Source organism: Peromyscus maniculatus, chromosome 21 (assembly GCF_049852395.1).
Source record: "Peromyscus maniculatus bairdii isolate BWxNUB_F1_BW_parent chromosome 21, HU_Pman_BW_mat_3.1, whole genome shotgun sequence".
NCBI lineage: Eukaryota > Metazoa > Chordata > Mammalia > Rodentia > Cricetidae > Peromyscus > Peromyscus maniculatus.
Genome location: NC_134872.1, coordinates 11,352,464 through 11,368,517, shown reverse-complemented (window position 1 = coordinate 11,368,517; position 16,054 = coordinate 11,352,464). Strand labels below are relative to the sequence as shown.

Below are 16,054 nucleotides of genomic sequence, written 5' to 3'. Positions count from 1 at the left end.
GAGCACCGGCAGGCCCAGGCCCACAGTCTCCTGGCTGTCTGTGGCCAAGGACAAGGCATAGGGTAGGCCGGGTACCTTCTCCCCAAAGCAGAGGGCAGGGTGGTCTCTGCGGGTAGGACTTCCTTCTTCTTGGCTCTCCCAGTTAGCCTCCCCCAATCTGGGAAGCATATGTAGGCCAGCCTTGGCCAGTGCAGAGCGGGTCGATCTCTGGGAAAGCCATTGCAAAGGAACAGTGTAACGTTTCTTGTTCCCCTTACCATTTTCCCTCTGCCGGGTTCCTGCCTGCCTAGGAAGAATGTGAGTATGATCGCTGGGGCTTTTGCATCTGCCTTAGCATGCCATGCATGGAGCTGACATCTTGGCCTGTGGGCGACAGTAGGCAACCCTCCAAATTTCTCATTGACAGGAGACCACACTGCACTTGGGGCACCAGATTTATGTGTGGGTTTCAAGCAGTTGGTACCAAAGGCTGGTAGCTGACCAATGGCATCTCGTGCTACCTTGCAATTCCTGAATGGACGACATCTCAGCCTCTCTGCAATTCAAATACCACGGGCCAGTGTCCTGTCCCTAGGCAGCCTAGGGTGTGTGCCTGATTTCTGGAAAGAAGAGCACAGGGCCCAGGCTCCGGTCAACCACCTGCCCTCCTGACTGGGGTCTCAGGGCAGCTACTCAGCCTCCCCGTTCAAGATTCCCTCTGTATCTCCCAGAATGCTCTGTGTTCTTCCCGCTTCCTGAAGGGCTTGTTCACGCCCAGAAAACATAGAGCAGGGCTGTCCACAGGTGAGGCCAGGCAGATAGTGGAATGAATGGGACAGAGTTTAGAGGGGAGTCTGCAGAGGAGGAGCAGCAGGCCCTGAGGACAGGCAGGAAGTAGAGGAGCTGCTGGCTGAACTACAGGGCATGTGCGGATCCACTCCAAAGGGAAGATGGAAGCTGCTCCTTCCTACAGGCCCAACCTACGGCTGAGTTCCTGACGGGAAACCGGAAGTCAAGAATACTAGCAGTAAGGACTACCGGGTGTATGTGTGTGTGTGTGGGGGGGGGCTCTGCTGGCCAGCGACTTCACTCAGGAACCTCCCCCGAGGTGTCCTTGTTCTGAGAACCGTGCTATCACACAGCATACAGCCACTTCCTGGGGGAGGACAGGGGACTCGGGGTCCCAGCATGAGCCATATGTGGCAAGTGAATCCAATGACTCAACCCAAGGCCTCCAAGTTGAGTACTGCTCCAAAACACCCAAGGGAGCCTAGACATGTGTTACTCACCCCGTCCCCGGCTGTCGTAACTGGGGACAGGGTCCGCACCACCTCCAGGCAGTAGCCTGTCTCTAGACTGAGACTAGAGAAGAGCAGGGGCCCCCGCTGCTCCCGATTCATTCACCAGCTTCCCACGCACACTCATCCGTCACTGTCTTCAAAGAGGACAATGATTGGTAACCTCCTCGCCATTAGCCTAGAACAAGGTCCTAAGACAGCTTCAGGCGCCGACACAGATGTTTCCTGAAGCCTGCATGCTTGAGTATCTGTACCTGCCGGTGTGTACCCAGTGTGGGTACGGTGTGAGCCTGCACATGTGGGCCCCGCGTGTGGTGTGGCTGCGCCTGTGTGTGGAGCTGTCCGACCTCTGACCCTGCAGTAGGCTGGACTGCTGTAGAGGACCGGCTGCCCGGGCTGCCTGAGGGCCAGTGCTGTGTCCCCGTGGCATCGAGGGCTCTGCTGCTCGTGCCTCCCACACACCTGAATCGTAGGTATCAGGTCAGGTAAGGAGCTGGAGAGCTGAAGGAGAGGGCAGCCCCTGGCCGAGAGGCAGGGAGCTCAGCACTCAGGCTGGGTGGGTCAGGAGAGAGGCTCTCCCCACAGACCTCAGTTTCCCCTGCTGTGGCCTTCTCTTTCAGATAGTCTGGACTACAGGGACAAGGAGGCCATTTGTATGCCACAGGCATGGCAAGACACTCCTTGGCCTCTGAGTCTGTGAGACTATGAAGAAAAATTAAGATTCAGAAATACAATTGTCAATTTTTTTTTTGTTGTTGTTGTTTTGCTTTTGTTTTTTCGAGACAGGGTTTCTCTGTGTAGCTTTGCGCCTTTCCTGGAACTCACTTGGTAGCCCAGGCTGGCCTCGAACTCTCAGAGATCCTCCTGCCTCTGCCTCCCGAGTGCTGGGATTAAAGGCGTGCGCCGCCGCCGCCGCCGCCGCCGCCGCCGCCGCCGCCGCCGCCGCCGCCGCCGCCGCCGCCGCCGCCCCCCGGCCCAATTGTCAATTTTTTAAAAATGGTTTACTAGACATGGTTAACTTTCAATGTTGTAGCATTCTTAATCCTGAGGCGGACTGAATCCATACTAAGATGGCCTTAGCTGTTCTAGCCCACATTAGATTCGGAAGAAAAACACTCTGAACTGGGGCTCTACTTAAAATAAGGTAGGTGGGGGCTGAAGAGAGGGCTCAGTGGTGAGGAGCACTGGCTGACCTTACAGAGGACCCGTTCAATTCCCAGCACCCACAGGGCAGCTCCCAACCATCCGTAACTCTAGTTCCAGGGGATCTGACACCCTCTTCTGACCTCCACAGACACCAAGCACACTAGAGTTGTTGTTGAGACAGGGTCTTGCTGTGTAGCCCAGGGTGGCCTCAAACTTGTGGCAAACCCCCTGCCTCAGCCTACCGAGCGTTGGGATCACAGGTGTGTCCCCCAGGACTCAATATACCCAACTACATCTGCAATGACTCCATTTCCAAATTTGCCCACTCTTGACTCTTTCGGGAGTACCAAGTTTCTCAGAAGAGGACACTGGGCTTGGCATCTGGCACTTGGGTTTTAGCATTTCCTGAGCAATCTGTGGAACCCCACTGGGTTGGGAGGTGAGGTGACCCTGATGCTGGAGAGCCAGGGGCCTGGGGGAGTGATCTGGCAGCCTGAGGGTGCAGCTGAGGCCAGGGCCCCCATCTGCTGCACGCTGTACACACACCTATATAGTGTGCCCTTTGTTCCATACTAGCTGTTTCTTTTCCCACGGGCTGGAAGCCATGGACAGTGGGTAGAGGGCACTTTATGTGCCCTGTCATTAGATGAATGAATGATGGAATAAATGGGTGGCGGGCGCTTCACCTTTCAAACTGCCCACAGCCTCCCTCTGCTCAGGAGCCCCCCCTTTTCTGCTGCTTGGGCCACGGCAACCTAGACCTCATTCGGTTATGTTAGGTGAAGGACGAGACTCCAGGAGGTTTGACCTGAATGGAGGGTGCTGGGATGTGTGAGACACAGGCATGTTCGTGACTCCCAGGCTGTGCGGCAGCCCGGGCCGACACCCCACAGGCTTCTGTGTTGCCGAGAAGCCAAGTGTTGAATAAACACCAGGCACGTTTCTTCTGGAATGTTCCCCCAAACGGCGATAACATCACCCTGAGACACTGGGAAGAGCTGGCTGCTGCCCAGGCCTTGTCTATATGTGGCTTCTGAACACGCATGGCCTGGCGGCTGTGGGCAGGGAGGGCCCCAGCCTCCCGGTTCTCAGACACCCCCATGGCCTGTTTCCAGGGAGCACTATCAGCGTGTGCTTCCAGGATGTTGTAGAGCCAGCTGGCTGTGGCGATAGCAGGCCCAGGCCGGCCTCCACATCCTCTTTGAAGTCTCTCTTGTGTCTGGCCTGAGCCCTGGCCCTGAGACCACCTACCTCATTTCTTTTTTAAACATGTATTTTCATTTTATGTGGAGGGGTGTTTTGCTTGCATGTCTGTCTGTGCATCACGTGTGTGCCACCCTGTGCTTGTACCAGGGCTGCCTCCTGCTGTCTCCTGTTCCCACTGTCCGACCACCTCGCCCTTTCCTTGGTGGCAGCCCAGCGTATCCTGAGCAGACTGTGGCTGGAGAAGCCAGGCTCCACCTCAGGGAGGGAAGGACCAAGGCACTGCTGTGCCCCAGGGTCATTTCCTCCACTATGTAACTTTCAAATCGGCACAAAAGCCAGGGAACTGTACGTTTTCACAGAAATGTACTGCCATGGAACTCATTCTATAAAGATCAGGAAATAAAAAAAACCCAGCAAACTCCCATCATCCACGCAGAGAACTGCTTTCTTGGGATCTGCCTCCTGTGTCCATCCATATGACCATGCTTTGTCTGAAGTCAAACAGGGCACTCACAGCCCAGAGACCCCTGAGTGCCCACGGGGTCTAGCCTCTGGCCAGCTGAGTGCAGCTCTGCTCTTACACACGCTCATCTCAGGCCACTTTTCTGCAGCGATTCTGAGGCAGTCCCAGGGATGCCCGCCTGACTCCTCTCCTGCTCAGTCCACGTACGTGTCCTCTGCTGGGCTGGCCCTGACCTGCTGCAACTGCCCTGTACAGGATGCTGGCCTGTGGAAGGCTCTCCCGAGTAGGACCCTGAAGGGTGGTCCTAGGTTCTGCGGCAGGCATCATGAAAAGGGGCTAGCCATGGCAAGACTGGAGTCATTTCAAGTCGCAGCACAGAAACCTCAGTACAGAGATCGTGATGAAGACGGGAGACCTTCTAAGTCGTACCAGCCACACTGGACGGCACTCGCACCACAGGCGGGTTTAGGCACACACGGTTTCTCTCAATGAGAACCTATTTCCCCCAGCAAGGCAGCCCCAGTGTCTCAGTAGATGGCTGAAATGGCCTCTGATGAAAGGAACTTGAGTCTGTGTCCAGGCCTGGTCACTTTTTGTTTAAATTTATTTATTTATTTGGTTTTTTGAGACAAGGCTTCTCTGCGTAGCCCTGGCTGTCTAGAACTTGCTCTGCAAACCAGGCTGACCTTGAACTCAGAAATCTGCCTGCCTCTGCCACACCCAGCTTAGGCCTATTCACTCTTATCCACTTCCATTCACCAAGTGACCTATGATTCTATACCAGGACTGGGGCCTCATCTGTTCTGCCCAGGCAAAGGGCCCAGGCTCCACTGCTGCCGACCCCCACCCCCCCCCCGGCCTTGGGAGCTGGGAACACCTATGAGGGTGGGGCCTGAGCATGTGGGTCCCCCTGTAAAAGGCTAGGGACCACCTGGGGGGTGTGTGAGGAGTCACATCAGCACCCCCCAGATGTAAGCTGGGACATGGGTCAGTTGGGTGACGGGACCTGTGGGTGCTGTGCTCCCCTTTCACATCCTAAGAACCCACTGATGCCTGACACAAGTCCACTTTCCCACCCAGCCAGGTGATAACGGAGCTAGGCCTGTTCCTATCTCCGGGCAGGACCATCTGCCTCCCTGGTCACAGCAGTAAACGGCAGCAAGGAGCCTGGGCTGAGAGAGGCCAAAGCCACAAGAAGGTGTGGCCTGGATGAAGGCGGATGATGTGAGGGACAAGGTGGCCAGCTGGGGGTGCTCTGCTGTGACCAGGATCCCAAACAGAGCTGGGGAGGCGTGCCGAGGTCTCGGGGATGGAGCTACTTGACAGGATCCCCAGTTTCACACTGGTGCAGCCCCTGCAAATCCTCACAGGACCAACCACTCTAACTCTGGCCCCCTAGCTGGGGACCCTGGGTTTGTTCTGCAGAGGACCAGGACCGCTGTCCCGGGGTCGGCTCAGCCTTGGAAATGTAGGAGCAGCTGGCTCCAAGTGGGAAGGGAAGTCACCGAAGGGCTCCAGGCCACGGAAGCCACGGTCCATAAGTCACTTTATTTGTCCTCACCAGCAGCTCTTCCTTCCCCTCCCTAGGTCTCAAGACTGGTTAGGCGGCCACGCGGGTACAGGGTTCAAGAGCGGCTGGCACCTCTACCCACACGTGAGTCCTCCGAATCTCACAGCACGCACTGTCCTGGTCAGAGCTGTTCACCACCTTCCAGCTGCATCTGGCGGGCCAGCTGCCGCCCGATGGCCAGCAGGGGACTGGCTCTGTAGGATGGGCTGGCCAGCAGCTCCCGAAACCGGGTCCTTTCTTCCTCACTGAAAGAACGGAAAGCAGAAGTCAGCCAGGGGAAGAAAACAAGAAGCCCCAGGACGCACGCGACAGGCCCAGGCCTAAGGCTTGAGCAGACAGCAGGGGCCCAGAGTAAGCATAAGTCCAGTGCCAGGGCCTCCAGAGGCAAGGGCACGCGGGCGGCTGAGTGAGCATCACCCACGGGTGGGGTCACCCTCCCGGTAGGTCTAGGAGGGATTTGCTAAGGGCTGCTGCCAAGGCAGAGGCTGACAAATGGAGCAGTGGCAGCTCACAGGCCCTGAAGGCAGCCTTATATAAGAGGTGCCTTTCCCCCCAAATAGCCCAAAATAGATGCGCACAGAGAGCTCTGCGCGGCGGGACAGAGACAGCTATGGACACAGGCAGCTCCCGGGCCTAGGCTCCTTAGTGATCCTGATCTCTCAGACATGCAAGAGCCTTGGTGTCAGGTCCCCCAATCCTGTCTCTCCCCTCTCCCCCCAGCATGGCCTCCTTCAGTAGGGCCTGGAGACACCAGCCTGTGCTGCTTCTGAATGCAATGTCCGTCAACAGACAAGGTGTGGTGGTTTGATTGAAAATGGCCCCACAGGTTCACGTCTGAATTTCTGGTGGAATAATCTGGGAAAGTGGAACTTAGTGGAACTACCTGGGAGAGATTAGGTGTGGCCCCGCTGGAGGAGGGGCTTTGAGGTTTCAAAAACCCACAGCAGGCTCAGTCTCTCTTTTTCTCTACCTGCAGCCTGTGGATCAAGATGTAAAGCTCTCGGCTGGTGCCCCAGCGCCATGCCTGTCTGCTCCGCACCTTGATGACCGTGGACTAAGCCTCTAAAACTGTAAGCAAGCCCCCAACTAGACGCTTCCTTTTACAGCGAGCTGCCTTGGTCATGGTGTCTCTTCACCTCACTAGCAGGGTGACTAAGACAGATGGAGAGGATGCTGGAGTGCGGCAACAGAAGAAGCTGCAGGGATGGGGCCCATCCTGGCAGGCAGAGCTGCTGCTCGTCCCAGCCATGGTGCAGAGGGAGCTGCCCGGGTCCAGGCTAGCTGGTCCAGGCTAGCCTACAGCAGAGGCACGGGGAAGAGCGACTGCAGAGAGCAGACAGACAGACGGATGCTGCCTGGAGCAGACAGGCAGACGGATGCTGCCTGGCAGGGGCTGTCTATACTAGCTGCTTTCAGGAAGAGCTGTTGAGAAAGACGTATGTTCATGAGAGAGGGAAACAAGAACGACACACACACGCCCCAAAGAGTCGAGTGAAGAGAGATGAAGAGGTGTGGAAGAGACGAGGGCGCCTGAAATGGCGCTCTGAGGCTGAGAACTGGGAGTCAGTCCACAGGACAGGAACGGGGCTAGCGGGGCCCTACTGCCTGGCTCTGGAATTCTAGCTGCTCAGAAGGCTGACACAAGAGGGAAGATAGCAACTGCAAGAGAGAGCGAGTTCAAGACTAGCCTGGGTAACTTAGTAAGAACCTACGTCAAAAACAAGAGCCGGGTGGCGGTGGCACACGCCTTTAATCCCAGCACTGGGAAGCAGAGCCAAGGGGATCTCTGTGAGTTTGAGGCCAGCCTGGTCTACAGAGTGAGTTCCAGAATAGCCAAGGCTACACAGAGAAAAACCCTGTCTCAAAAAATGAAAACAAACAAAACAACCCCCCCCCCAAAAAAAACAAACAAACACGGGAAACAGGATGTATCTCAGCAGTAGCGCTCAGTATGTACGAGGCTCTGGGTACAATTCCCAGTACTGGGAAGAGGGGTGAGGCTGTAAAATTCAATACAAATTTCCCAAACCAAGAGTAATCTTTAAAAGTAAGAGTAATCTTTAACCTATACTCTGAGACTGACAGAACACTCAACACCACTAAATAACAGAGGTTCTATATAGACAAGAAAAAACATCATTCTGGAAACAAAAACAAAACAAAACAAATAAGCAGCAACAACAACAACAACATCGATGTGTGGGTGTGAGATTCAGACTGCCTCAGAGTCCCCCAAAGCCAGCACACCACTGCAGCCAAGTCTGCAGAGGCTAAAAAATCGGAGCCAAGAATCCCATGGCCAAGCTCACATCTTAGAACAATGTCAGTCACCAACAGGACAATCCTGCTAATTTAGGGACAAGGTGTGGGGGATATGTGTGTCTAACCCATGGTAAACACATGCCCCAGCCACCATCCCAGAGGCCCAGGGAGAACTAAGTTCCACATACCAGACGCTGTCACCACTCCCTGGAAGCACTCCAGACAGGCGCCCAAGGCCTAACTACAGGACACAAAGTTCTCGGTCCCCAAAAATGTCTCCCATCTGGAGTCAGAGGCCAAACCAGGACAGAGGAGAGGGTGGGAGGCTCGGGGTGGGGTAGGGTGGTGGGGTTGTAGAGGAGGAGATCGGGAAGAAGGCTCTGGTGGCCCTGGCGGGCAGGGCTGGACTCACAGGAGCTGCTGTCGCTGGGCTGCGCTCATCCGGCTAAGCTCCACTGGTCTGGGCTTGCTGCTCGCCCTGCTGTGGACACAGAGAATCCAAGTCAGTCCGACACCACATCTCACTAGAAAATTTGTCTCAAGCCGGGTGGGGTGGCGCACGCCTTTAATCCCAGCACTGGGAGGCAGAAGTAGGCGGATCTCTGCGAGTTCGAGGCCAGCCTGGGCTACAGAGTGAGTTCCAGGAAAGGCACAAAAGCAACACAGAGAAACCCTGTCTCGAAAAAACAAACAAACAAAAAATTGTCTCTGTGGTGCCCCTGGTGTCTACACCACCAGGAGTTCATGATTTCCACACTGGACGCTAGCTGTGGAGATTAGATCTAGATGAGCCACGTCGCCTGGCTACCATATCTGGAGTTGACAATCACAGTATCTAGGGTCTTGTCTTCCTCCCTAAGGTTCCCATGGGATACAGAAAGGACTATCACCCCAGGAAAACACATCACATTTGGACCCCGAGTCTGCCACCTGCCCAACCTGAGTGGAGAAGCCTTCTAGGCGACAGCCTGCCCGGACTCTTTACTTCACTAACTCTAAAAACATAGCACTCCTGACAAGACACAAATGCCTGACATCTGTCCCCTCCCTTCTGATGAGAGAAGACAGGGCTCTGCTGATAGAGGTCTGTGGCAACTGCCTTCTAATGTGACCTGAGGAGTCAGAAACAAACCTCATGTCTGCCCTACAGATGTCAAAGTTCACTGAGGGGTCTTCTGGGCCAAGAGGGTCTTGCCTGCCAACCCCCAGACAAGGGTCATCTGAGAAGATTCTCAGGGCCTTCCAAGCTACCACACTGGGTCTGACATGGTGGATAAGTTTGAGAGCCCGGGGTTCAGTGCCAGGCAGCATTCCTGCAGATTACCAGGAACTGATTCAGTCTTTGGGAGGGCAGCAGAAGCATGCCCACCCACCAGCAAGGGACCTGGGAGGGGAGAGGAAGATCCCAGAGCTCACCACCTGACAAGATGGTTTCAGCGAGGCCATGCTGAAAGAGTGAAGCCCTGGGCAGGAGGCAGCCAGGGAAGAACGGAGAGCACCATGTTCTGGACCAACACCTAATTTAGAATCCTGAGCAGGAGGCCTGATCTCCTATTCATGTTCCTTTTCAAATATGAATGAACGACTTTGGTCGTCTCTGCATTCTCGCATCCTGGTTTCTGGTCCCCCTGAGTAAGGAATGTCAGGGTGCAGGCAACCCTTTCCCTGCCCCAGTCTGTGAGGATGGTGACCTCATGCCTGTTTGCTCAGCCCTTCCAGAGGCCCCAGAATCCACCATGGAATGAGAAGAAGTACCTAAGCAGTGGTGGCCAAGGCCCCCAGGCCAGTCTGGAGAGGAACACTGCCTCAGGTGACCTAGCTAGGCAGTTCCCTCACCCCACTGGCTGTATGATGGGAAAGTCACCCTAAATGCAGTCCAGAGCTTCTCTGAGGATGGTGGCGGCAGCCCAGGTCTCACAGAACTCTGTGCATGGGCACGGAGAGATCCTGAACTCAAGACACTGGAAGCAAGAACACAGCCGAACTAACCCTGTGAAGTTCTTCCACGGGCAGACGGTGGACTTCCTAGAGCACGGCCCCATATGGTGTTTCATAACTGGAAAATTTAAAACTAGTAGATTTCCAAACATACAACAGCCAAAAATAGATTCAAAACCCAATGCAAAATGAATCCAGGGTGTTTCTGGCAGAGTCTGCCTGAGCTGCATCGTGCACCTTTACTTCAGCCTTGGTCCTGAACGTACCCAGGGCGCAGTGCCAACCAGCACTGCCCTCCTCAGCTGGGATTCAAGACTGTTACATGGGGAGGTCCTTAGTCTTACTGTAACTGGATATGCCATGCTTTATTGATACTCAGGAGACCTGCCTGTTGCTAAACAGAAACAGAGAGAGTGGTTTGGAGAGGCCCTGGGAGGGGAAACTGTTACCGGGATGTAAGATAGATAGATGATAGATAGATAGATAGATAGATAGATAGATAGATAGATAGATAGATAGATAGATAGATAGATAGATAAAGAAAAGGGAAAAAATTGCTGTTTGAGTTGCTGACTTGAGTTTCATAATGGATGGATGGATGAATGAATGGATGGATAGATGGATATAGACAGACAGAGATGGATGGGTGGATAAATAAACAAAACATTAAATGAAATTTTGTTTGAGGTTAGAACATAATTTCCAGCAATTTCTGAAAGAGTCCTATATTATATACTTTCGCCATATATGTTTACTATGTGAGATATCATTCTCAGCACTTACAATATAAAACAAAAATGTTGATCAACTCTGAAAAATACTAAAGATACTCTACATCCCTAAGTATCAGATGTACAGTCAGGATTTATTTTTTTTTTTTAAAGATTTGTTTTTATTTTTACTTATGTGTACATGTATGTGTCTGTGAGTGAATGTCATGAGTGCAGGTGCCCCTGGAGGCCAGAAGAGGGCGTCAGATCCCGTGGAGCTGGAGTTACAGGTGGCTGTGAGCCACTCAGCGTGGGTGCTGGGAACTGAACCAGGGCCCTCTGCAAAAGCAACAAGCACTCTTAATCACTGAACCATCTCTCTCTCTTTTTTTTTAAAGATTTATTTACTATGTATACAGCATGTATGACTGCAGGCCAGAAGAGGGCACCAGATCTCATTATAGATGGTAGTGAGCCACCATGTGGGCGCTGGGAATTGAACTCAGGACCTCTGGAAGAGCAGTCGGTGCTCTTAACCTCTGAGCCATCTCTCCAGCCCCATCACTGAACCATCTCTTCAGCCTGCCCGAGATTGGATTCTTTATGTTAAACAAACACATTCATCGAATCAGTATACAAATATGCTTTTCACCTTTTGTTTTGTTTTGTTTTTGTTTTTCAAGACAGGGTTTCTCCGTGTAGTTTTGGTGCCTGTCCTGGCTCTCACTCTGTAGACCAGGCTGGCCTTGAACTCAGAGATCCACCTGGCTCTGCCTCCAGAGTGCTGGGATTAAAGGAGAGGGCCACCGCCACCTGGTGCTTTCATCTTTAATAAAGGTAAAATTATATGTATCCCACAGGATTGTTTTAAAATGAATTTCTTATTTATGATTTATTCTGTCAGTGGTTGATGTGTACAGCTACCTTATAAACCTATGTACTTGGAGGCATATAAAACCTTCCCAGGAGCCGGGCGGTGGTGGCGCACGCCTTTAATCCCAGCACTCGGGAGGCAGAGGCAGGCGGATCTCTGTGAGTTCGAGGCCAGTCTGGTCTCCATAGCGAGTTCCAGGAAAGGCGCAAAGCTACACAGAGAAACCCTGTCTCGAAAAACCAAAAAAAAAAAAAAACCTTCCCAGGAGCCGGGCATAGTGGCACACACATTTAATCCCAGCACTTAGGAGGCAGAGGCTGGCAGATTTCTGTGAGTTCGAGGCCAGCCTAGTCTACATAGTGAGTTCGAGGCCAGCCAGAGCTATATAGTGAGACCCTGTCTCAAAAAAATAAAAAAAAACCAAAAAACAAAAAAACAAAAAAACCACAAAAACAAAAAACCTTCTAAGGTGTAAAGGGGCCATGTGTAGAAAAAGCATAAGACCTTTCATAAGAGATTTCCTTTCTTTTCATTGTTTTTTGTTTTTTTTTTTAAGACATGGGTTCTCTGTGTAGCCCTGGCTGTTCTGAAACTTCCTCTGTAGACCAGGCTGGCTTCAAACTCATGGATCAGCCTGTCTCTGCCTCTCAAGTGCTGGGATTAAAGGTGTGCGCCACCACAGGCAGCCTGTTCTAGAGAATTTGATCTCTCATAAGTAGGCTGGCTGGTGACAGCATGGTCTGTAGTCTACCTCAGGAATCCTGCAGACCCCCCAGCCCAGCTCCAGTGAGACAGCAGCCACTACAGAGGCACCTGGAGGGTGTTGTGAAGAAGACCCTTAGGCCATTCTGTTACACAATAGTACTAGGCCACACCATGGACTTGCAGACCAGGTCATGGTGATATGGGAGAGGGTCACAGGATTGTCCCACATAAAGTCCCTTTGAGCCTACATGAGGATGTGACTGTGGTGGGCAGAAAGTGTGGTCATCTAGACATAGCACCTTCCTTCCCATAGTGAAGAGCACTGCCCTGAACAAGGCCAGTTTAACAAAGTAAAGCCATGCGTGGGGCCTGAAACCCCAAAGGCCAGGTAGGCATTAGGTGGCCAAGGGGCTGGCAGGGGCAGGTATGGAGAAGAGTGGCCAAAGGCAGAGTTACCGGCATAGTGAGCATGCCCAGCTGCAGTCCGCAGTGCCCAAGCCCAGGCCTTGGTGCTGGGTGAGCCTCCCATCCTGACTTCAGCTCTGCCTCTGGGACTCCCCATGCTCTGCTGTCTGTCTCTTCCCTTTACTGTACAAACCATGACCATTTTATACCGGCTCTTTCTGCGACCACTGAACCCTTGTAGAATTACCAAAGTGGAATGTATACCCGCAGTTGCCAGAGAGAGGACAGTCTTGTGGTTCTCCTAACTCTGAGTACATATTCTCAGGCTGGCACATGGACTGGAGCATCTACTCTGTTGTAAGTAAGACTCTGGAGTGACCTGCACTCCAGCCTCAGATCCTGGCATCATTCGCCAAGGCAAGGGACCAAGCTCCTTGGAGAATCACCTGGTACCAGGACCAGGCAGAAGATGCCCAAGGTGAGCTGCCAGCATCTGCTAACATCAGAAGGTGAGGAAGCGCTCAGACACACCCACCCCACAGATGGGCAGAGCTGAGCCATCTGGGAGCCGCTTTAAGAAATGCCGGTGGCCATTGCTGGAACAATTTCAGCAATAAATGAAGTCGTATTGGATGATAGCCCAAAGCATAAAGTAAACACTCATGAGTCTACAGAACATAAACCAACGATGGGTAAATACTCAGAGAAGAGGCAAAGCTCCCTCTTCAGCAGAACCCACGACTCTGCAGACCCTGTCCCTAAGGAGAGGGGGCATAGCTCCCCACTCTGGGCCCAGTGTGGCCAGTTCCTTTCCAAAGGCACACCGTGGAAGGGGTCAAAGCCCAGCACAATGAGAATCCTGGGAAACACACCTCCACTTCATGATTAGTGATGAGTTAGGCTAGCAGTGTGTGGCTCGATGATGTCATGAAGATGGCTGCAATCTGCATGAGCTTCCCCCTAGCACCCCAGGTCTTCTCTACTCTCAAGAAAACATGGGGCATACTTCAATGGGGGATGGTGTGAAGAATGCTCAACTTGCTGGGTGGTGGTAGTGTACACCTTTAATCCCAGAATTCAGGAGGCAGAGGCAGGTGGATCTCTTAGTTAGAGGCCAGCCTGGTCTACAGTGAGTTCCAGGACAGTCAGGGATACACAGAGAAACCCTGTCTCAAATCATGACCCCAGCTCCCCAAAAATGCTTGCCTCAGTCTGAAAAGCTCACAACCAAGAGGAGCCTGAGGAAACAGGAGGATCACATGTCAAGTTTCCTCCTGTAAATTACTATTTCATTTTGTGGTGTGCGTTCACATAGGTGTGTTTATACAGGTATGTACAGATGTGTGTGTGTGTGTGTGTGTGTGTGTGTGTGTGTGTGCGCGCGCGTGCACACGTGGAAGCCAGAGGTCAACCTCCGCCATCTTCCTTAATAGCTCAACCTCATTTTACTTGGAGCTCATCAATTTGGCTAGGCTGGCTGGCCAATGAGCTGCAGAAATCTTGCTGCCTCCACCCACGGGGCACTGGGTTACAGAGGCCATGTCCAGATTTTCACATGGGTGCTGGAGAGGCAAAGTCAGGCCAGCAAAAGTGCACAGCAGGGACTTTACAGACTGAGATGTTTCCTCAATCCCCTGATTACCGCTTTACACTTAGTATGTGAGGCAAAGTGCACCAGGTACGTGTGCAACAGCATTCAGGGCTGGGACAAGATGGGAACCTTCTCTCCTCACAACTGAAGCGATCCTGAAGCAGGCACACAGCCCCACACACTCCTCTCCGGGCTGGTAGAGCAGGCTGTTTACGCAGCTCTCCCCATCGGGGAGCCCAAGCACATTTTTCAGATGAGAAACTATAAAGAGAGAAGGGACCCTTGACCGGGGTCACATTTTTTGCTTAAGAACCAGGAATGGAATCTGCATACTGGCTCTGTCCAGCGGTTGAGGCTTGACCTTGTGTCAGCGCCGAAGCAGGCCTGAGCAGAGTGGGTGTTCCATCTTGGGAAGCCAGCCCTTGGCCATCTGGCTCTATAGCATGTCATCCACCTGCCCCATGATAAGGGTGAGGGATCACAGATGAAGTGCATGGAACCTCTGCTTTAGCCTCAGATGAAAATTCAGTAGGAGAAAGAATTATTTGTTTAAAAGGTAAAATAACAAGTAACAAGCCTCGCTGGGTGGATCTCTGTGAGTTCGAAGCCAGCCTGGTCTACAGAGCGAGATCCAGAACAGGTACCAAAACTACACAGAGAAAGCTTGTCTCGAAAGCAAAACAACAACAACAACAACAACAAAAACAAGTAACAAGCCTCTGGTGGCTCACATCTACACTTGGAGGGCTGAGGCAGGAGGACTGCATTAAGTTCAAGGTTGGTCTGAATTACATGAGTTACAGACCAGCCTGGAGAGTGAGACCGAGTCTCACCCTCATCACCAACATCTGATAGATAGATAGATAGATAGATAGATAGATAGATAGATAGATAGATAGATAGATAGACAGACAGACATGATGATGATGATGATGATGATGATGATGATGATGATGATAAAACAAAAAACAGGAAAAACCCCAGAAATGACAAGCCTGAAAGTCCGGCAGCTATCACAGCAGAGCGCCCTTGAAGCCCCCCACCTGCCCGGGGGTGCAGCTCTGCCCTTCAGAGAGCCCCTTGTCCTGTGCCCATTCTCCATCCTTTCACTGCACACAGAGGATCCACACACTTAGGGCTGTGTGGGTTCCATGCCCACTCACTGAGTCTCCCCAGAGTGCCCAGGTACAGACACTTATCCTCAGTAGGGGTGGGGGAGGGAGAAACAGAGGCAGGGGAAGGACTGAGAACAGGATGTCAGAGCTGTCTGCAGGGTAGCAGGAAGGTCAGTGGATGCACAGCAGTGGCCACGAGGCCTGTGCCTGACTGCTTGCGTAGGCTGGAAGCTGAGGCCAGTGGGAAGAAGGCGCGAGGGGACACACAGTGGTGGGCTGCCAGGCTGCCAGCAGGGTACATCCGGGCGCTCCTGTCACAACCGTCACCACATTCACAGAAGAGGCTCCCTGGACCACGTGTGCTGACTCACTCACCTTGCAGAAATGGGGGCCACCACTGACAGCTATCCATCCCTCCCTTCCCCTCTGGATCCAGGGCTGACCACAGCTCTCTGAGAGACGGCCAGCACAGGATGCTCGCTCACCTTCTGGTGTGCTGCCGACGGCCGGCCTCCAGTTCCTGCAGCTCAGGTAGGGCATCCCTCAGGGGGTGCAGGTCGCCCACCACCACCGTGGCCCTGCGCCTCCGCTCCTCCTTGAGCTTCTGCTCAGCCAGCTTTATGGCTTCGATTTCTGAGGGGAGAGACAGGAGTACATGCCAATTAAACCCATTCCCCAGCCGCCCCCCAGAGGCCACCAATGCCAAGGCACCCACCGAGCGTCGTGCACCCTGGGGCCTGCTTGTTCCCACAGAGCAGAAGTGTTCTTTGTCTCCCCAATGTCACCTGCTCT

General features: G+C 53.1%; 1 protein-coding gene across 2 annotated transcripts in view; it reads right to left on the bottom strand.

Annotated features, from left to right (window-relative positions):
- Positions 1 to 4,678: 4,678 nt before the first annotated feature.
- Positions 4,679 to 16,054, bottom strand: part of Slx9 (SLX9 ribosome biogenesis factor) — a 33,044-nt gene continuing 21,668 nt past the window's right edge. The window contains exons 4-6 of one of the 2 annotated variants that reach the window (XM_042265702.2): positions 15,748 to 15,895; positions 8,337 to 8,402; positions 4,679 to 5,907 (exon numbers count right to left, since the gene is read on the bottom strand). In XM_042265702.2, the coding sequence (XP_042121636.1) occupies positions 5,784 to 5,907; positions 8,337 to 8,402; positions 15,748 to 15,895 (338 nt within the window). In that variant the 3' untranslated portion in view covers positions 4,679 to 5,783. Of the gene's footprint in view, positions 5,908 to 8,336; positions 8,406 to 15,747; positions 15,896 to 16,054 lie in introns of both variants that reach the window. The other variant, XM_006989394.4, reaches the window with a different exon arrangement.